General features: G+C 51.7%; 8 protein-coding genes across 8 annotated transcripts; 7 read left to right on the forward strand and 1 right to left on the reverse strand.

Annotated features, from left to right (window-relative positions):
* Positions 1 to 490: 490 nt before the first annotated feature.
* On the forward strand, positions 491 to 2,892 carry LAESUDRAFT_705437 (MFS general substrate transporter). Its single transcript, XM_040906587.1, has 9 exons — positions 491 to 1,082; positions 1,137 to 1,216; positions 1,270 to 1,378; positions 1,439 to 1,607; positions 1,666 to 1,706; positions 1,758 to 1,804; positions 1,880 to 2,138; positions 2,200 to 2,302; positions 2,367 to 2,892. The coding sequence occupies exons 1-9, from the start codon at positions 571 to 573 to the stop codon at positions 2,742 to 2,744; spliced, it is 1,698 nt and encodes a 565-aa protein (XP_040760536.1). The 5' UTR covers positions 491 to 570; the 3' UTR covers positions 2,745 to 2,892.
* Positions 2,893 to 3,590: 698 nt separating this feature from the next.
* On the forward strand, positions 3,591 to 6,382 carry LAESUDRAFT_762442 (uncharacterized protein; the record flags this gene model as incomplete). The annotated part of the gene is made up of 19 exons (XM_040913112.1): positions 3,591 to 3,686; positions 3,761 to 3,774; positions 3,836 to 3,872; positions 3,922 to 3,986; positions 4,052 to 4,061; positions 4,122 to 4,139; positions 4,189 to 4,214; positions 4,273 to 4,298; positions 4,352 to 4,395; positions 4,449 to 4,473; positions 4,539 to 4,550; positions 4,617 to 4,632; positions 4,701 to 4,746; positions 4,804 to 4,904; positions 4,960 to 5,019; positions 5,075 to 5,102; positions 5,161 to 5,224; positions 5,282 to 5,306; positions 6,202 to 6,382. 19 exons carry the CDS (start codon positions 3,591 to 3,593, stop codon positions 6,380 to 6,382), a joined length of 894 nt encoding a protein of 297 aa, XP_040760537.1.
* Positions 6,383 to 6,593: 211 nt separating this feature from the next.
* LAESUDRAFT_705438 (uncharacterized protein) lies at positions 6,594 to 10,426 on the forward strand. Its single transcript, XM_040906588.1, has 6 exons — positions 6,594 to 7,092; positions 7,148 to 7,229; positions 7,279 to 7,659; positions 7,713 to 7,745; positions 7,802 to 8,918; positions 8,979 to 10,426. The coding sequence occupies exons 1-6, from the start codon at positions 6,974 to 6,976 to the stop codon at positions 10,136 to 10,138; spliced, it is 2,892 nt and encodes a 963-aa protein (XP_040760538.1). The 5' UTR covers positions 6,594 to 6,973; the 3' UTR covers positions 10,139 to 10,426.
* A 636-nt stretch (positions 10,427 to 11,062) lies between these two features.
* LAESUDRAFT_729760 (manganese superoxide dismutase) lies at positions 11,063 to 12,330 on the forward strand. Its single transcript, XM_040909703.1, has 6 exons — positions 11,063 to 11,414; positions 11,497 to 11,613; positions 11,702 to 11,827; positions 11,884 to 11,921; positions 11,983 to 12,018; positions 12,080 to 12,330. Exons 1-6 carry the CDS (start codon positions 11,126 to 11,128, stop codon positions 12,152 to 12,154), a joined length of 681 nt encoding a protein of 226 aa, XP_040760539.1. The 5' UTR covers positions 11,063 to 11,125; the 3' UTR covers positions 12,155 to 12,330.
* Positions 12,331 to 13,309: 979 nt separating this feature from the next.
* Positions 13,310 to 14,195, forward strand: LAESUDRAFT_660970 (uncharacterized protein; the record flags this gene model as incomplete). The annotated part of the gene is made up of 5 exons (XM_040904904.1): positions 13,310 to 13,504; positions 13,607 to 13,673; positions 13,735 to 13,866; positions 13,919 to 14,007; positions 14,058 to 14,195. Coding segments are annotated over 5 exons (621 nt in total), but the record flags the coding sequence as incomplete, so codon positions are not given.
* On the forward strand, positions 14,056 to 14,633 carry LAESUDRAFT_729762 (uncharacterized protein). Its single transcript, XM_040909704.1, has 5 exons — positions 14,056 to 14,174; positions 14,229 to 14,238; positions 14,292 to 14,332; positions 14,384 to 14,409; positions 14,460 to 14,633. The coding sequence occupies exons 2-5, from the start codon at positions 14,232 to 14,234 to the stop codon at positions 14,608 to 14,610; spliced, it is 225 nt and encodes a 74-aa protein (XP_040760541.1). The 5' UTR covers positions 14,056 to 14,174; positions 14,229 to 14,231; the 3' UTR covers positions 14,611 to 14,633.
* Positions 14,634 to 15,644: 1,011 nt separating this feature from the next.
* LAESUDRAFT_705450 (amino acid transporter) lies at positions 15,645 to 17,428 on the forward strand (the record flags this gene model as incomplete). Its single annotated transcript, XM_040906589.1, has 5 exons — positions 15,645 to 15,666; positions 15,723 to 16,405; positions 16,457 to 16,721; positions 16,782 to 16,944; positions 17,002 to 17,428. Exons 2-5 carry the CDS (start codon positions 15,806 to 15,808, stop codon positions 17,426 to 17,428), a joined length of 1,455 nt encoding a protein of 484 aa, XP_040760542.1. The 5' UTR covers positions 15,645 to 15,666; positions 15,723 to 15,805.
* On the reverse strand, positions 17,273 to 19,432 carry LAESUDRAFT_729764 (monooxygenase). The gene is made up of 7 exons (XM_040909705.1): positions 19,149 to 19,432; positions 18,980 to 19,074; positions 18,643 to 18,892; positions 18,461 to 18,586; positions 18,375 to 18,411; positions 18,202 to 18,320; positions 17,273 to 18,123 (listed from the first exon to the last, which is right to left on the reverse strand). Exons 1-7 carry the CDS (start codon positions 19,305 to 19,307, stop codon positions 17,611 to 17,613), a joined length of 1,299 nt encoding a protein of 432 aa, XP_040760543.1. The 5' UTR covers positions 19,308 to 19,432; the 3' UTR covers positions 17,273 to 17,610.
* Positions 19,433 to 19,730: the final 298 nt, after the last annotated feature.

The following is a 19,730-nucleotide window of genomic DNA, read 5'->3' on the forward strand; positions in this document are numbered from 1 at the left end:
ATATGATGAACCTTATGCTTGAGAAGCCTGTATGCGCGTTCAAACTAAGAACAAATGATGTGATGTGATGCAGCAATATAAAACGTCTTCCACGTCTAATCAGATTATCAGAACGTCAGGGCACAGGGTACAGGGACCAGGGCTGAGCCACGCTCCTCTTCTCGCTGTTGCCCGGACGTGGTCGCAGGCGGCGGTGGGAGTCCGAGGGTCCTGGAGCTGCCGGCGCTTGCTCGGGGGCGCTTATGTCAGCAGCGCGGACTTCCCCTGCGACCACTCAGTTGGCCCTCGGATGCTTATTACAGAATAGTGCGACCCAGGACCCTGCAGTCTCGTTGCATCTCTGTCACCGAAACTTTAATTCTGCACATGCTCCGTAACCCGTCGTGCTTCGAGCATACATTGAAACACAAGAACCAGTGATGACCTAATTTGATTTGAATGCCCAAACCCTAGTAAGGCGGCAACCTTCCTTGCATCAGAATCAGTAGGCGTTCTGTTCGCGGTAATGCCGCAAAACAGGTGGGCGATATCATTTCGCCTTGGAATAGTCCTACCTCATCAACACCTACGATGACCTCCCCGCTGCGAACCAATTCTGCGCTCGACAAACAAGTAGGCACACTGACAGAGACTGCCGTGCAGTCCGACCATCCTGCACAATCTGTTGCCCGCAAGAAGACCCCCGCGTTTTGGCTGATATTCTTCGCTTTATGCGCCTCTCTGTTCTTATCAGCTTTGGAACTTACAGCTGTATCAACGGTACTACCAACCATTGCTCACGATCTCCATGCGACCGAGTTCATATGGGTGGGTTCCGCATATGCGCTTTCTTCCACCGCCTTCCTTCCCATGAGCGGAAATCTAGCTCAAATTTTCGGCCGTCGCCCTGCACTTCTGGTTTGCCTTGCGATATTTGCTCTCGGAAGTGGCATTTGTGGGGGCGCCCGGAACATGAATATGCTAATCGCCGGAAGAACTGTTCAAGGGCTAGGAGGCGGTGGTATTCAATCATTGTCAGCGATCATTCTCGCGGATTTGGTTACACTTCAAGAGCGTGGTCTGTACGCTGGGTTATTCGGATTGTGAGGATTCGAGCCCTGTGGGATGCTTTCAAAAGTTTAATGTTGCAATGGCAGAACCTGGAGTATCGCTGGAATGATTGGACCAATTATTGGCGGTAGTCTGGCAGACAACGGACAGTGGAGATGGCTATTCTGTAAGCGACAGTATGACCTGAGTGTGATTTACTCATAACGATCCTGCTGATAGACTTGAACCTCCCGATATGCGGTCTTTCAGCTGCATTGGTGCTAGCGTTCTTAAAGCTTCCGACGCCTCCGGGTACACTCTCTCAGAAAGTTACACGAATTGATTGGATGTATGTGTAGTTCCCTCTAGATCCTTGTGCTTCAGCTCATCTATACCCTGGAATTTATAGCGGAAATGTTCTTGTGATTGCCAGCTCTAGCTCGACGGTTATTGCTTTGACCTGGGGTGGAGTAATTGCTCCATGGGGATCTTATCGAGTGCTCGTGCCGCTGGTCTTGGGCATCATAGGATTTGCCGCTTTCATGCTCTATGAAGCGTTATGGGCTGTAAATCCAATCGTAAGGCATTCACTGTAATGTCCACTCGTACGAGTGTTGACGAACGTCTTTGTCGAAGGTTCCTTCCGCGCTCACGTCCAATCGCACCAGCCTCAGTGGGTGAGTGACAAATGAAAGCGTGCAACCCCAATACTCATTGTCACGATGTAGCTATCTTCAGACATTCTTCGTTGGTGTTGTCGCTCTTGGAATTGTTTGTGCGTACTGCTTTAGCCTCTGCCTTTCTGGAATGAATGGTGTGCTATACCATCACTTACGTACTATTTTATCAGACTATTATCCTGTCTACTTCCAGGGGTGTAAGGATGCCTCACCGATAGGATCTGGTGTCTTAATCCTGGGCGTAGGCACGCTCGCACCTTCTGCACTTATTGCTGGTGTTATGGTCAATCGCGCTCGCCGATATCGGCCGCAAATGTGGGCTGGATGGTGCCTGATCATGATCGGATTGGGTTTGTTTACCACGTTAACGGTGGAATCGTCCAGAGGCAAAGCCGTTGGATATGGGGTACTCGTGGGAGTTGGCATTGGGTGAGGATCGCAAACTAGTCCCTAAGCGACATTAGATTGAGTCAAAACACGTTTTCCTTAGTTTTGAATACTCTACCACTCTATTTCCTGTACAAGCTCCTCTGACGGTCAAACAGAATGCGCATGCACTCGCATTCTTGATGTTTGTTCGTTCCTTTGCCGGAGTGAGTACTCCATCTATCGGCATATATGGATACCGACTTACCTTAACTAAATCCTTCCACGCAGGTCTGGGGCATGACTATTGGGTCCACAGTCCTACAGAACGAATTGAAGCGTCATCTCGATAGCGACTTCCTCGCCGAATTCCCCACTGGCGCTGCCATTGCTTATGCGCTGATTCCGGAGATCCCTCATCTCACTCCCTCTCTGAAACTCAATGCACAGACGGCATTTGCCACAAGCCTGAAGGTTTTTTGGGAAGTGCTTTTGGGTGTCGGCGCATTGGGATTGCTATCTTCGTTCCTCATGAAAGGCTTGCCCCTCCATACCACTCTGGATGAGGAGTGGGCGATGAAAGAAAGGAGCAGGAAGGAAGAGAGTCGTGAAGAGGCGGTGCTACTGTCCATCCCCGACAATGATTTTTCGGTCAAGTCAGAGCCGTGAAGCCGTAGCCTTCTGCGCTGTTAGCTCTTCTTCGATACGTTTAGTCTTTTGACAAAATGCTGGTTGTTTACTCCAATATGACTATGCTGTTCCATTTTCGCCTTCGTTGGTATCTTCGATGGCCAGTACATGCGCATCAACTAAGCGGAGCTATGACGTTTGGCTGATCATGCGAGCTATGACTCAGGCCTCAAGTTTCTGGTAATTCAAGGCAACGTTCCTGTCCGCATAGGGCCATAGCCTACACCGGTGTGGATATCATCATTTCGAACTCACTCACTCCGAAATCGGTTTGGCAGTTCCCCTCCACGACGCTGGTAATGATAGCTCCGCGAGTAAGCGCCGTATCTGCACCCTCGATGGTGATCATTAATACGCCATATGTACATTTCAGATGTGGGCCTGTTTCTCCATATTTGGACCTTACGACGAATCATCTCCGTCCGGCCGCATTAGGCGAGCGCAACAGACATATCAGCATCAATCTATCATTATGCACGATCCATTCATATGCTTTGGATGGTTATCGGATGGATGCCCAAAACGCTGGGTCCGGCTGATCCCAGCCGCTACGTTTCAGAAATATGCGCAACGAACCGCGCGTTTTAGGGAATTTGGCCGTCTCAATCAGTTCTTGATCCAACTAACATTCATAGGACGCTCCCGCGTTTGGTTATGTGTGGTGTGAAAGGTATATAAGATGCGCGCAATCTGTGACCATCGCCAACTGCCGTCTGCTGCTATGACTGGCCCTAATCTCCATCTAGATACTTCCTTTGGTGCCATTTTCATCGGAGAGATTGTATCCACGATGTCCGCCCTATAGTCCTCCACATCTTATCGTCAATGACTTTTTCGACCAGAGTATATGGCTTCTCAATTGGCCAATACATCTACTACCTTCTTCACTACTCTGAAGACAAGCGAATACTGAAAGTACTGGTAAGTCCGCATTGCAAATCTACGTGACGACCGGATGGCTCAAATCCAAGTGCACTCATTAATATTATGTGCAGGTGGCCTCACTGGTGTGAGCGAATATGCCGGTTGTCTCAGTCTTCATGATTGACGGCATTTTCTCCTCATTACAGTCTCATAGACACGCTTAGGAACGCACTCTATTTACAGGTATGACACAAGTAGCTTGATTAGAAGGTTTGTTGATGTCAGGCCGTAGGCTATTTGGGTTGATCTTATCCAGGACCATGCTGCAGTACTGCTGCTGCTCAAGGGCTTTCCGCAGTGCGTGATCTCGCTTCAACATTACGCAGGTTCTGAAAAAGTATGATTCTTATTGCTGCACCCAGAGCGTCGCTTGTGGGTGTTTATCCTTTATATCTAGCTGCACACAGGTGACTGAAGTATAGCGATGCATAGGCTGCTGAATTTTTCACGGTTGGATATATTTGACATACCGTTTTGATTTGCTCTCAATGCGATGTAGGCCTTGATCATTCTGATTGTCCAGAGGTTCGTTGAATGTTCCGAATTCAGATGAAGAATTATTGCTCATCCCGCATGCTTTCAGTTACTTCATTTGGAAAGTTTGGGAATGTACGCCCATGTATTTTTTGATGTCTGCTAGTCTCCTGCTCACGTTCTTACAGTAATGGGAGAAAACAAATATCGAACGCGTCTAACGTATATTGCAGTATGTTTTGATGCTTCCGTATAAGTTTCATAGTGCTCATGCCGTATTGCCAGGTTTTGCTCACCCTCGTGACCTTCGGTACAGCTCAATGTCCTACCCTTGCATGCGCTCACATCTGATAATCCCTGGCTATTGGATTTCAGGAAGTAGCCTTGGTGAGTCTTAAACGCAGCATAGGAAGCCTGCATAAACTAACGGCAATCTTCTGTGATGCATTGCAGCTATTGTTTACGAGATGTGAGTATAAAAATTGTGTCTACGCAGCTCGTGACGTTGATATATGGGGTCGATCACGTCATGTTCAGGTCTCGTGCTTCAGTACATTTTTCGCAAGTAAATGTATCATGGGCGGTAAGCCCGGTGAAATCCTTCTTCAATTCGTAAGAACTCATGTCACTGGGATGACAGACACCGGTGATAATTGCGCTGTCATGCTGTCTTGCTGTTGATACATACATAACGGCCGTTCTGTGCTTCATCATGCGTCGATCAAGGACCGGAGTTGCAAGGTGGGTTTCTGGGATAAATCGACACACACAAATCTGTGACTGCATATTGTAACAGCACAGAGAACATGCTTTCGATGCTCGTTCGGTATAATGTTGAACGTGGCCTCATACTTCTGTAAGTTCATATTATCTTGCGATCGCTTCGAGGTCAGCTCCTGACACCACCGTAGTATCAGCCAAGTGGCGTTCACTGGTGTCGTGAGCTCGACATGATCTATCTGAGATGTGAAATACGTGACTATAACCACTCTCATAGCTTGCATACGGCAACGTGAAGCGCAACGAAGTGGCTGCGGCGATTTTTTATCCAGCAGGCTCATGTGAGTGTCCCTGCATTAACGGATTTCCTGACCTCCGTTGAGAACGTCCTTCTACAGTGTACGTCAATACGATACTTGCAGTGTACGTAACTCACTCGTGAAGGTCTACGCTAGCCTGTTTACAAAGTGTTTGGATAGTTTGAACGTGCGCCGACATGTCAGAGACGAGAGCTACAAGTTGTCAAACATGGCTATTTCTAGTAGTCAGTTAGTCTCACACAGCTGAGCGCTGCAATTCATAGTGATCGGCCTATTCAATGAACCCGTGGATGCAGCTGTAATGTTGCCTCAGCCATTGACCTGCACAAATTCCACTTCTGCCATCTTACTCATGTCCAGTTGTAATAAATCATCGTCACAGTGGCTCATATAACAAGAATCTGAGAGTGCACCGTATGCCGGGAATTGTGCACCCGTGATTATATAAGTAGCGTCGCGATGCTTTGACATCGTAACGGGGCATCGTTCTCAGCCTCAGGCTGATATGAGCTCGGCTCGGTCTCATATAGCGATATCATGTCAATCTTGCTGTATTCTACGAGACAGTGCGTCTTTGGCCTTGCCTTCCAAAGAACGCACGCGTAGCGCTCTGTGACGACATCCTCCCCGGAACACGGCCTGCCCGAAGTCAAGATAGAGAAGGGTGATCACGTATTCTGGTCCGACTAGTATATCATAATGCGCGACAAGGCTGTAAGTGTCGTGATCTTGCACCGTTGGGCGAGGAGAACACATTTGATGAAATGTTTCCTGCCAGCTCGTGATCGATCCATGACAGTGGATACGCAGGTTTGGGGCGCTGATGCTGGTGAATTCAACCCTGGCCACGGTCATCTCAATGCCGACGGACAATTCGTCAAACCGGCAGCTCCTATATTCGTGGGTTTCGGAGCCGGACCTCGTCTTTAGTCAGCTTTTGTCACCGTCATCTTACTGTGCTGATGCCTGACCTTGTTATTTTGTTTGCACATTTACAGCCCGGCTGCGCAGCTTGCTGCGTATGAATTTGTGGCCTGTTGGGTAGGTATTATGCCATACTTCGACTTTACTCGGGTCATCAGCAACTCGGACGAGAATGATCATGGACCGACGATGGCGGACACATTTACAGCGACTACGAAGGGACCATTCATGGTGTCCGTACGGGAACGGGAGTAAATCGGGCGTCACCGAAATATCACTGCTAAATCGTACTTCATTAGTGGCCTAATGATCATTGGGTACTAAAAGCCCCAAACCTGTAAGACGTGAGAAACAATAGCCTACAGAGTCAGTAAATCCGCGCAAGGAGGTCCGCGGAACGGTGGGCGCCTATTATGAGGACCTGACCGTCGAGTGCTAAGCGCCGCAGCCTCTGCAGACTGCGCTCGCACTGCATCCGCGACGCATCATAGCCTCACTGAGAGGAGCTTCTTACAAGCCCGTCCTAAATCAGTGTATTTCCTGGTGACTGATCTAGAGGCTCTACTTGGCCTCATACGCTGCAGGAATCGTCGCTGCACACTGTAATTGTGGAAACTTTCGGTCTCTTTCGGTGCTGTTCCTGGCCGAGAAACCTTGGTCCAACCTTTGACTTTATCACATCTCTCACTCGAGAAGCTGCAACAATTCAACTTCACGGTGCGAATCCGTCTTTCAACAACTTGAGCGAGGACCTGTTTGGCGAGGGATATTGCCTAAGAGACACTATCGGGACATCCGTGTCGCAAGCATTCGCCCAGCGCACTTCTACCTTGCTCAGCTGCAGCCATGTTCAGGACAGCCGCTAAGAAGATCGCTCATAACACTATGATACCCGTCCTTGGTGCAAACAAGGACCTACGCTCTCTGCAGGATCTCATTACGGCAGAGAAGGCTGTGCTTAACTCGTGCGTGAGCTTTCGCAATCAACTTGTCCTGAACCCTTGACTCGACCTTCATCAGTCTGGAGAGACTAAGCGCAGATCTTGCGAAGGCCTCAGAAGCATTGAAGGCGTGGGGCTTGGGTGAAGGTGACGATCTCGGGGTGAGTGATTGTTGTGACGTCTTCCGCATTCAGCTCAGCTTCCATCTAGGACACGCTCACTATGTCATGCGTGCTGTATCAACACTTCGCAGAAGCACTCAAGAATTATGCTGGTCATGAAGTGTCTGTGCGAGAACACATGAAGGCTGTACGCTCGCGCGAGGAGCGCCTCGATGAGCTCCGCAGACACCGGAAAAGCGTCGTTTCCGAGGCGGACTCTGCGGAGAGGAAGCTATCCAAGATGAATCCTGACAGCAAGAACCTGCAGGCGCAGACCGATCATCTCAACAAGCTGAGAGACGAGATCAGGATTATAGACATGGACATCATGGCCGAAGAGGCAAGTCTGAGCGACTTCAAGCGTTCCACCGCCAAGATATGGATGGGCCTGAAGTTCGGTGGTCTCGTTGAGTGCTCACAGAAAGGCGTTGTACGTATGACGTCATGGACGACTGCGGCAGATCGGACTGATTGCTTACCCAGATCATCGGAGAGACAGGAAAGATGATCATTGCTGTGAGTATATTCGTGCACTACTACAATGAACGCGGGCACATGAATGTACTCTACAGGAAATTCCCCTAGAGACAACGGATCCTGGCCTCCCGCGAGCCACCTATCATGGCTACGCCCGGACGGAAGCTCTCCTCGACCACGCTCGGCGCACTCTCAATGAGGTCATATTCTTCCCCGAGCCAGATCAAGAAGCACTGCAGCAACCTATCATAGCGAGGGCCTTCTCCAGCCCTGAGCTGCCTGCCATTCCGAACCGACAATCGAGCATAAGCCAGTTCGCACTGGCAGGCCCTACCAGCCGCCGCGATTCAGCCTCAATGTCATCAACGTACGTGATGTCCCAGCCAGACGAGCACCAGCTCCAGTCCTCCCCGCGGAACAGCCAGCATGTCCGCTCGTCCCAGTTCGACCCAAGCTACTCCAGCTTCCCGATGCCGCCACAGGCGCCGTTTACACAGCTAGGGACGCAACTGGAGCAGACGCCCTCATACGAGGATCTGCATCTCGTGGGCTCCCCTCCGCCTGTCAATGAAGCCGAATTCGGCATTCTGTCGGCGGGTATGCGTTCTCCGCGTGCCAGCTCGGTGCCCAGCCCACGCTTCTCCACTGTGCCTGCCAGAGCGGTCGGCCCGCGCCCTCTGCGAGGCCCGTCTGCGACTGGCGCTGCGCGCGGCTCTGCATACGGCACACTTCCATTACGAATGGATGGGCGGCCGCCTTCACTCGATGTCAACCCGCAGGACTCGTTCTCGTCCAGCATCGCCGAGGCGCTGGGGGAGGATTTCGAAATTGGCCAGGAGAGGGCAGATCCGTCATCGCTTGATCCACCGAGCAAGAACGGGCAGGAGAAGAAGCGTCCAAGTATGGACTCGCACAAATCGTATTCGCCGCCTCCGCCGCAGTACTCGGCAGCCGTGGCCGGGACGTCTTACGACCCGCACCGAGGTAGTACTGAAGGGAGGCAGCCAGAGGCGCAATCGTCGTACACGTCTTCACCTCTCGAGCCTCCTGCCTCTGCAATCGGACGCGAGAATAGAAGGGTGACCTTCGAGAGTTCACCACCTGCGGAAATACGGCCACCCGCGGCCCAGGAGCCTGAGAGCGCAGAGCAGGACAGGAACAGCGAAGGAGCGCATTCAGTGACCACGTCAAATAGCATGACTACTGATGAAGGCGAGTACTCTGTCGACCGTGTTCTGGGGCGCTTACTCAACGTCACTTCTCCCGCTACAGGGTCGTCACAGAACCCATTCGAAAACGAAAACAATGAGGTGCTTCCGCAAGAGCAAATCCCAGAAACACAAGAATCAGCAGCAGCGGCCGCCGTCCCGCCACTACCTGCGCGTTCGCCAACCCCGCCGATCGACGACCGCTCGCTCAACGCAGTCGCCGCACGCGAAGTCTCCCGCGAACTGGACTCGCTCATGTTCAACCCCGCTCCCGCTCCCGCGCCCACAGCCTCTCCTCCTGCTACTAACCGGACCCCGTCACCACTCGTCCCACCCCTGGCGCCCTTCGCCAGGCCGGGCCCGATTCTACGGCCAACCATGAACACTGCCGTCAGTTATCCACGGCCAAGCAGCCCACACATCGCCCCGCAGTACGTCCGAGAGCGCGACAAGTCGCTCGCATCGCCGAGTGTGGGCTCCGTATCGGACGAGCATACCACGGCGCCCTCGCCCGCCCCGAGCGCGCCGCTTAGCGCGGACGATGCCGCGTCGCTCGTGGCCCTGCCGCAGGCGCCCGCGCTCAGCGTTACACAGGTCACGCCCTCGCGTGCGACCTCCGCCTCGCCGTTCCGCACGCCGTCGGAGCACCTCGCAGGCTCGAACGCGTCGTTCTACAGCCTCCCGCCTGCGCTGACCGGCTCGGGCACGTCGTTCGCGTCGCAGTCGGGCAAAATCTCCGCAGCGGCATTCCGGCGGCAGCAGCTGCGCAGCCCGAGCATGCCGCCCGCCGACATTGGAGGCGGGGCCACGCTGGCGGACACGAGCCCGCTCGTTGTGAGGAAGCGTCCGCTGCCGCAGTCGCCGACGCCACCGCCCTCGGTGCGTCCCGGGGCGATGCCGCGTCTCCCGTCGGTGCCGCTCATGGGGACGATGCGGTCGGCGACGCTCGATTCGGCAGGGAGCCAGGCGCAGGGCCGGTTCCGCTCAGCATCGTCGGCGTATCCAGGCCAGAGGGATGGCGCGGACTCGTTTGCTGGGGGGGAGAGGGCCTCGCGCTCACCCGGGGGCCACGAAGAGGCTGCGGAGAGCGATGATGATTATGATTATATTGAGGCGTATGTGGGGAATGGGAATGGGAGGGGCCATGGTGAGGACGAGCATGGCAGGATGGGATATGAGCGCGGGAGGTTTGCGACGAATTTGGAGGGTGGTGGTCTGAGGTGAGGTGCAATTTTCTCAGTCAAAAACTGTGTGTTCCGATGTGTCCTGCGTGCGTTCGTTCGAGTCGTATATGTTCGAATTGTTTTGATACGAGCCTTGTATAGTGTAGTTGACTCGCTGGCCGATGTATATGACCCCTCCCCCCTTTCGGTACTGTACGTATACCCCAAGTAATCAGACGACCAGGACGGAGCTGTCCCTGACCCCTGTCAGATATTGAGCTACGATGTGTGATAGATACCAGAGTGTTTTTGAGACGCAAGGCCTTTCTGCTGAGCTGTGAGGCCTGCTTTGAGGACCGAACTGTCCGATCGTTGTTACCGACCAGCGCCACAATCTTCAACCGACTGACCTGCTGGCGATCAGTAATCGCATAAGTGAGAGGAAGCAAGGTGTAACTTCTGCATAGCAACAGGTTGAGAAACCACATCATGTTCGGTTCAGCCTTAGTTGCAACCAAACTTCATGGCCTGAACAGGCTGTGCACCGGTACAGAAAAACATGCTGATCAATGTTCACATCAATGCCTCCAAACATTCATGATTCAGTGAATCAGATGCTTTAGTGCACAGCCACTCCAGCCCATGAAGTCTGGTATGACCTTCAGGGAAAGCCTGTCTATGTAGAGCGTGGGCCTGTCGGCACGACGGATCCGCTGTTGAGCAAGTTGCCATTGATATTGAAGCTCAAAGCTTCAAGCTCTGCAAGCTGAGTCACATGTGAGGATTGCAGCAATTAAGTAGCATCAAAAGAGTGCAAGCAAAGAGTTTGTTAGAGCGAGGCAGAATCCAATTGGCGCAAAAAAAAACAGGAGTTGACCACGTGACCATGACATGACATCACGCTGACTATGTCCTTAGCATGGCCAACCAATAACGTCCCGTTTCCTGCTTCCTCAGTCATTCGTCCGACGCGTTCCGACCGTTTATAACATCCAGCTCATCGTTCCCAACTCCCCCAGCTTTCTCCCTATCACGACCCGCACACAAAATGTCCGTCCTCACCCTCGCCCGCACCGCCGCACGCGCATCGCGCACGCTGCCATCAGGCGCTCTCGCGCTCTCCTCGCAGGCCAAGTCGCTGCACACACTGCCCGAGCTTCCATACGCGTACGACGCGCTCGAGCCGCACATCTCGGGTCAGATCATGAAGCTGCACCACCAGAAGCACCACCAGGCGTACGTCAACGGCCTCAACGCGGCCGAGGAGAGCTACCTGAAGGCTCCCAACCCCAAAGAGCGTATCAGGCTCCAACCAGCGCTCAAATTCAACGGCGGAGGTGGGTTAACGCGTTCCGAGCTGTGTCGATGAACGGTTTGATGAACAAGGGCGGCGATGCTGACGGGCGTGGGCGCGGACAGGACACATCAACCACTCGCTTTTTTGGAAGAACCTTGCGCCAGGTTCGCAGGGCGGAGGCCAGCTCTCTGCTGGTCCTTTCAAGGACGCGATTCAGGCCGACTTTGGTGGTCTTGATGGTGAGCACGCATTCTCCTCGTCGCTCTCGCGGGTTTCCTCATAACGAACCCCTCGTATACGCAATCGGCGCTAACGATGACGTCACAGCCTTGAAGCAGAAGTTGAACGCAGCCACCGCCGCTATCCAGGGCTCCGGCTGGGGCTGGCTCGGCTACAACCCGGACACCAAGAAGCTTGAGGTCGTTACCACAGCCAACCAAGATCCATTGCTCTGTTAGTATTCTTGAGCATCCTGAAATGCCTCAGAGCCTAACGCGAATCATTTTCAGCGCACATCCCGATTATTGGTATCGATATTTGGGAGCACGTACGTGTCTCTGAGATGAGCCTGCGACAACTTGGGCGCTCACGATTGCTTCGTTTTGCAGGCGTTTTACCTCCAGTATTACAACGTGAAGGCCGACGTGAGTGGACTATGATTGCCCTCTTCATACTTATTGGCTAATGCGCGCGTTCGTTCAACAGTACCTCAAGGCGATCTGGAACGTCATTAACTTTAAGGAAGCGGAGGCGCGCTACGTCGAGGCGGCCAAGCAGTGAATGTGCGGACTGTGGGAGGGGGTTGCGTTGCGTTGCGTTGGAGAAAAACAATCGGACGAATGTAGTAGCCATGGCTGTCGTCGCACTTGTACATTATGCACTGCTTATGTTGAGGCATTTAAAGCTGTAACCGCATCTAGCATCAGTTCACTCCATTTCTTCCGGATGGTACCTCCTCTTGCTGAGCTTCAAGTTTGAGAAGTCCGAGTATCATGTAACAGTGCAATGCTATGAGAGACTGTTGATTATTTGATGATGGTGGTGGAGCGTGTCGATGCTTACGGAGAGCGATCCGATGGCTGCATGGTGGTTGAAATTCCGTTTGAGTGTGGCTGTTGAGTGTGGCTGATGCATGATGATGTGTGTCATCCATCATGGAGTCGGGCGGTAATAGCTCCCTCACATCTTTCCAGCCCACTCGGATCCTGTTGTCTTCCCTAGCTACGTAGCTACGTTCACTGATCCTGTCATTGACGAGATCAGATTATTTACTGCTCAACGCGAAAGCCCGACGTACTGCGACGGCTTTCAGGTACGAGACTACAAAGGCACGATGGCATATTTCTGGAGTGGTAATGTCTTCGTAACAATGTCGCGTCTCTCCTGATTTTGATGATACCTTGATTGATAGAAGGTGACCGCGCTCCAGTGATCATGAGCCTGTTAAAATCATAAGACAACCTTCCCGACGCCCAAGTCTTCCCACATATCCTGAGATAGTCCTCCGAGTCGCACGGCATGCCATGACGGAAAGATGTGTTGGCTCCTCTTGCCTCTACATATGAACTTGCATGGTTCATCAGTCAGAGTGAGGTAACATCCATGCGTCGTAATAGATGCGACGTACGAGCGCAAGAGACGTAGCGCCCTTATAACGCTCGATCAACATAGCCTCTTGGGTTCTTATCATGATTGCTCCCATGCATAGCTAGCCAGCATCTCAGGGTCCTCGATGACAAGACAGGTCAATATCCTATTAGTACCCTCTCCGTTTTTGTCGCTCAGGCCCCGCTTTGCACAGGCTCGCACTACAATACTCACGATGCTACTACTGTCTTCCGAGTCGGCTGACGTTATCCACAGTGCTCTGCCGTCAATGTACTATTTATCAGGTAAATGAGCTACTTCTATTTGGCAAATCGATACTGACAGTGAAGTCTAGCGGTGGCGGTGACCTCCCTGCTGTGGGACCACCTTCTGATCTTAGGCGATGAGATCGAGTTGATATGGCGAAAACGACGTTGGTCGCTCGTGCAAAAGCTCGTTGTGGCAAACTATTACGGCGTGCACGGAGCTATGATATTCTTCGCCTATGTGTTGAGTGGCATGCACCTGTCATTTAGCGATAAGGTGAGCGCGGACTTAACAAGTGCCCCATTTCGCGTTCAAACCCAACCGCATGAATAGATGTCAGTGACATGACGTCCGTATTTCAATTTGCTAATCGGAGAGCATAGGTGTCGAGGGTTCGGGGTCTTCATGAGCACGTATGGACTCATCAGTGTCGGTTTCTCACAACGTGCGCCTCCGATCTCTGTACCAATATGTGGCCGAAGCTCATGTCATATCTACCCGAGCAGTCGTTCTCCTCATGTGCACCGTCAATGTCTGGGATAACAGGAGCAGCGTCAAGGTGGCTCTCGCGATTGGCTTCGTCATATGCTACAGCATGAGCGCCGCATTCGACGCTCTGACGATCAGACAACTCTTCAGTAAGGTTTCTATTCCAATGTCGTCCTCTGAGCCTTCATAACTTCTCTTCAGCACCACATTTTGCACAGTATGACAAGGTCACAAAATTTTGCGTTATGAGCCGTAAGGCGACGTACTTGCCTGGAATCTGGGGCGGAGAGGTAAGCTGCTGTCGATGAGCATACGTTTGGATCTCACCGTGTCGCTCAAGCTGCTATATGATCTTTACGTCGTTGTGCTCTTATTTATAAATTCTTTGTCTCGTCCTCGCCGCAGTGACCACGAGGTCGTGACAAACCTGGTACGAGATGGTGGATTGCTATTCATTGTATGTTCATCCCATCTGTGACTGCTCCGGAACTGACCGACACCCTGCATCCAGTTCATGCTTGGTGTGTAGATCGCAGAATTGACTTAACAATCGCTGATCTTTTGTCCCCACTAGTCTGCAGACTTGCGGCATTCTTTAACAACCTCTTTGGCGGGGTACGTTTCTTTATCAATCTCTTGTATCCAGAAGCTCAAATTATTCCTAAGGCTGCGGAAACATTTATTGTGTTGATGTAGGTTTCCATCTCCACGTCTGGACTGGCTGCTTACGGACGCGCTCAAGATTTGTATGGTCTCTCGATGTCATCCTAACCTTCAAGTTGTTCATCAGGTTCAAGACGGTGGAGGAAAATTTAGCTACAGACGAGGATCAGGGAACGCTGACCTCACAAGCCGTCCTCATCGTGGAAGAGATTGAGATGATGTCTGTATAATGTCAATATTAGTGTGTAACTATGAGCTCGAGAGCGCCGCAAGGGAGTCCTGGAGCTGCCGGCCTGGCTGTATTACTAAGCTGTCGGAATGACCAATGTCGACGAAACTCCCGAGCTTTGCTTAAGGTTATGCGAAAGAGTGAATGCCTACCGTAGGCGTCTGCAATGCGTTGCACCCCAGGAGTCATAAATCTGGCTGGAGTGGAGATCTTGCTGAGCTTGAACATAATGAACAGCGGCCCGTGTGACATGCAAATTCGTAAAGTTTTATTTCTAGACTTGTTTTGGGACTCAGCATGTAGTCGATTGGTTCAACAATTCTTCACATCAGCGATCAGCCAGCGTTTGTCACACCTTGTCATAATCTCGCCGTTATTGATCTTCCATGCGTCGCACAGACCTGCAGCTGAGTGTCGGACACGATCATTCATTCCAACTGCGACTACCTTGTCAGAAGCAATCCTTGCTGCACGTTTATGAGTTAATCTTATGCATTCTAACATCTTGGTGTGATGCGAAAGGCATCTCAGATCCTGTTCTACTCTTGAATAGGAAGGAGTGACAGTTAGAAGAGAAATCGTCGAGGTGGGTGCATAGCACGCAATCGCGTCGCCGGCCAAAAAGTTGGGTAATAGTTTTTCCCTTCCCGGCTTAACGCCCACACACCGTGTCCTGGTTGGTTAAGGCCCGGGAGTCCCACGGCAAAACTTCTGCAAAAAGGCTTTTGCTGAACACGATCTCGTGTGGATCTTGCGGGCCTGCCTTCTAGAATTTCCAGGCTAGGCTGGTATAATGCCGTGCACCTTGGAAAAATCTCCTCATAGTAGCTGCAGCAGCGTGATGCAAGAGATGGCAAATTGCTCGACATATATTGGTCTATCGCATCGCATGCTCAGCCGGAGTATAGTACCCTGGAAGACCTTGCGAGAGAGCTCTGCATCTCCAGGATCATGACTACTTTCAATACTTCAGACGTTGATGACCTTCACGTCCCTGCCGACTCAAGCAGCACGACCTCCGACGTAGCAGACAAGGAAGCCGCCGTTACTACACATGGTACAACCCCCAGGTGGCCCTTTGTTATATTTGGACTTGGCTGACCACTTTCCCAGGTGACGATGTCATTTACGAGCACTCACCCCCAGAACGCCGCCAAATTGGCATTATTAGCGCGTCGTTCTTGATTTTTAACCGCATGATTGGCACAGGCATTTTCGCTACGCCGAGTTCCATCTTCGAGCTATGTGGAAGCGTCGGCCTTTCTCTCTTCATCTGGGTAGCCGGCATGCTGATCGCCATGGCCGGCACGGCTGTCTACCTTGAGTTCGGCACTGCGATCCCCAAGAACGGCGGCGAGAAAAACTACCTCGAATACGTCTACCGGAAGCCTCGGTTTTTGGTCACGGCTATGTTCGCGTCCTACGTGGTGCTGCTTGGATGGGCGGCCAGCAACAGCGTCATTTTCGGCGAGTACATCCTCGAAGCCGCTCAGGTCGATGTGAACCGGTGGAATCAACGTGGCATCGGGCTGGCGTGTATAACGACCGCATTCCTCATCCATGCCTTTGCATTGAAGTGGGGACTGCGGCTGCAAAATTTCCTCGGCGTTGTCAAGCTGGCGATCATACTTCTGATTGTTGTCACGGGATGGGTGGCGCTTGCGGGCCACATGAGGATCGACAATCCACATAACTTTGACAGTGCCTTTGAAGGCACCAAAGGGAATGCATATGGGATCGTGACATCACTGTACGATGTGATCTGGAGCTACATTGGATATTCAAATGCCAACTATGTAAGCAATCCTGAACGCCTCTTTGGTGGAGCAACATACTGACCAGTCCAGGCTCTGAGCGAAACACACAATCCCGAAAGGACTCTCAAAATCGCGGCCACCATAGCTATAATCTCGGTATCCATCCTATACATGCTGGTCAATATCGCGTACTTCGCGGCTGTACCAAAAGAGGAGATCATTTCTTCGGGCCGTATTCTCGCCGCGTCTTTCTTCGTCAACATGTTTGGAGCAAGGGCCGGAAGAGCATTGTCTGTTTTCGTGGCATTGTCGGCCTTTGGCAATGTCTTGTCTGTCATTTTCTCGCAAGGAAGACGTACGCTCTACTCCCATCTTCGATTATACTTCAGAATCCTCGACGCTAACTGCCATACAGTCGTACAGGAGCTGGGGCGTGAGGGGATCCTTCCCTTCTCTCGGCTTTGGGCAAGCAACAAGCCATTCAATGCCCCTGCCGCAGGGTTATTCGAGCACTGGGTGGTGTCGATTATCATCATGCTTGCTCCTCCGCCTGGAGATGCCTATAATTTCCTCGTCAAGTAAGTGCTTCGCGATGCCTTCTGGTAGCAGGGTTACTGACATTTACTCAACTATAGCCTAATCACGTACCCGCTCTCCATCGTCAACACGTTCGTCTCCGCCGGTCTGATCTGGATCTACTTCAACAAGAAGAAGCTGGACTGGAATCCTCCCATCAAAGCAGGCCTGCCGGTCACCGTCTTCTTCATGCTCTCGAACGTCTATCTCATAGTGGCGCCATACGTACCCCCAAGCGACGGCGAAAGTGTCTACAATGATCTACCTTACTATCTGCACTGTGTTGTGGCCCTCGGTATCTTCGCCGTCGGAGCCATATATTGGATATTCTGGGCTAAGATACTTCCAAAGATTGGGCATTACCGTCTGGAGCAGGAAACTATAATCGCTGATGATGGATGGTCGCGGACGGTCTTCGTTCACAAGCCTCTTGGGGAGACTACTCGTGCTACTACTACTGATACTACGGAAGATGAAGGGAAATAATGATCGGATTTCCGACAATGATGATGTGCGCGTGTAGCTAGCGTTAAAAATGAGCCTATATGTGGCGGTCACTCGCCCGTATAACACTGTTTAAGGGGTCAACATTGTCTAGCAAGGAATCGTAGGTGTCTTCTAACAAGTAATGTAAGCTATCTCTATCGCGCTCATTGGAGCTCAATGCTTCAATGTACGGAAAACCTCACAACCGAGTCTCCCTCGGCCCAGAGCCTACGTTCCTTCTTTACCACATCCTCAAATGCAGCCACAACATCATGTTCGCTCAACCACGTCGTGCTCGGCCTAGTCTGCAACTTCTGCCTCAACTCTTCATCGCTCTTCGCGATGCTGCCCTTCCGCGGATTCCCCAGCACATCTTTCAACAGCCTTTCTGTATGCGGTCGTCGCGTCTCTTCGTACAGACGCAACACCCTCTCAATCTCCGCCACGGACGGTTTCGAGCTCCGATGGTGGTCAACGGGCAAAACATGCAGGAACGAGAGGAGAAGAGCGTAGGCGTCGTCGATTGCGAGAGAACCACCGGCAGCGTAGGCTCCGCCATGGGTATGAGCTGCGTCACCGACAAGGGTGACGCGCGACCCGAAGGTCCATGTGGGCAGTGCTTCGCCAGCCCAGTTGGGAAAGAGACGAACGGAAGGTGTTGCGAGTGTTAGGGCGCGTACAACAGGGTTCCAGTCCTATTTTGGTGTGAATGGGTCAATGAGACGATTCAAGAAGGATGAGAAGGTCGTCTGTATGATAGGACGGGAGCGTACCTTGTATGCTTCCCGGAGGATATTCACGTCGCCTTGATCATCCCAGTTGACCTCTTCCGATTCATGACCAAAGTTGAGAGTAGGGTCGTAACTTCCGACGATGGTGAACTGATTCTTGCCTATATATATTTTAGAGCGCTGCGCCGTCGTTCCGGAGCCATAGTCAGACGTACCAAGCTTAGAGGCGAAGAAGAATTTGTCAAGACCCCACTGCAGAGAAGATTAAGGTTGTGCTCCCAAGTAGTATAGTTAGGCATACCCAATGAGTAGAATCAGGCGGCAGGTCCAGTACGCCTTCGACAAGGGAAGCATCATATGTTGCCCTCATAATTATACGGCCCGTCCATTTCAACTTATGATGGGGCACGAATGCCGTGCGCACTTTCTGTGCACGCTCATCAGGAAAAGGGTTGGGCAGCGAAGAGGGGATTCCAGTCATACCGAGTGGATTCCGTCTGCTCCAACTAGGATATCCCCCTTGACGCTCGTTCCGTCGGCGAAGAAGACCGTAACTGAATCAGGTTCCACTGTTGCGTTTTGGACCTTCTTCTTGACGTGTACGAGCTCTGGCGGTACGTGCTGCAGCAGGGCTTGATGCAGGTGAGCGCGGTGGAATCGTGCAGTCTGGTGTCGTCGATCGATGACCCCCACAAACGTGTCGTAGCTGACGATCTCATTCGTCTTCCAATGCCTATTTGGGGTTTGTGATGTCAAAGAATGCCCGTAACCACACAGAAACTATCTCATTCTGGACTCAGGAGGACGTATGAAAACATACCGATAGATCATGGGAAGATGAGCATTTGGACCACGAAACGCAACGTCATCGTCGAGCGCATTGTGCACACCCAACCTCTCGAGTGTGCGCAATCCCTGTGAAGATCGACAACAATCGTCAGAATGGCTTGCGTCTGGATAATTCGCAGAGATGGCGAGCGGAAACAGACATTCGGACTCAACGCGATGCTTGCTCCGATCTCCTTCAACTCCGTCGCTTGGTCGAACAATTCAACTTCGATCTGGGGATGATTTCGAAGGGCGATCGCGGTGGCAAGACCCGCGATGCCTGCTCCGGCAATGATCACTTTCAGCTTCTTGTCGGCCATTACAGTGACATCAAAGAGTCGGGCAGTCCCTTACCTGCGATCGGTCAGGCTGCGCAACTGTTCGTTCTATGTAAGATGCCGCTTGCACAATGACCGATCGCGAGCACGCAAACACTAGAGACATGGAGGTATTTTCGAGCGTGCTATATGCTGTGACAAATGTTAATTAGATAGTCAACCTTTAACAATAATAAGTGGACGTTACATGTGCCGCCGCAAATCTAGAATATGATAGCCACAATGAAACTGTGGTATATTACAAACCATAGTTTGGGAGTATTATACTTCCCATAAGAAATTCAACATAACGGATTGGCGGGGGTTGACATTTATATTTCCATATTTGTGACTACGTGCATTCTGCGAAGTTTGAATTTGCCCTGTAGGATTTTGGACAATCCCATGTATGGTCTCAAATGTGAA

The sequence above is a fragment of the Laetiporus sulphureus genome, assembly GCF_001632365.1.
Source record: "Laetiporus sulphureus 93-53 unplaced genomic scaffold LAESUscaffold_45, whole genome shotgun sequence".
Lineage (NCBI taxonomy): Eukaryota > Fungi > Basidiomycota > Agaricomycetes > Polyporales > Laetiporaceae > Laetiporus > Laetiporus sulphureus.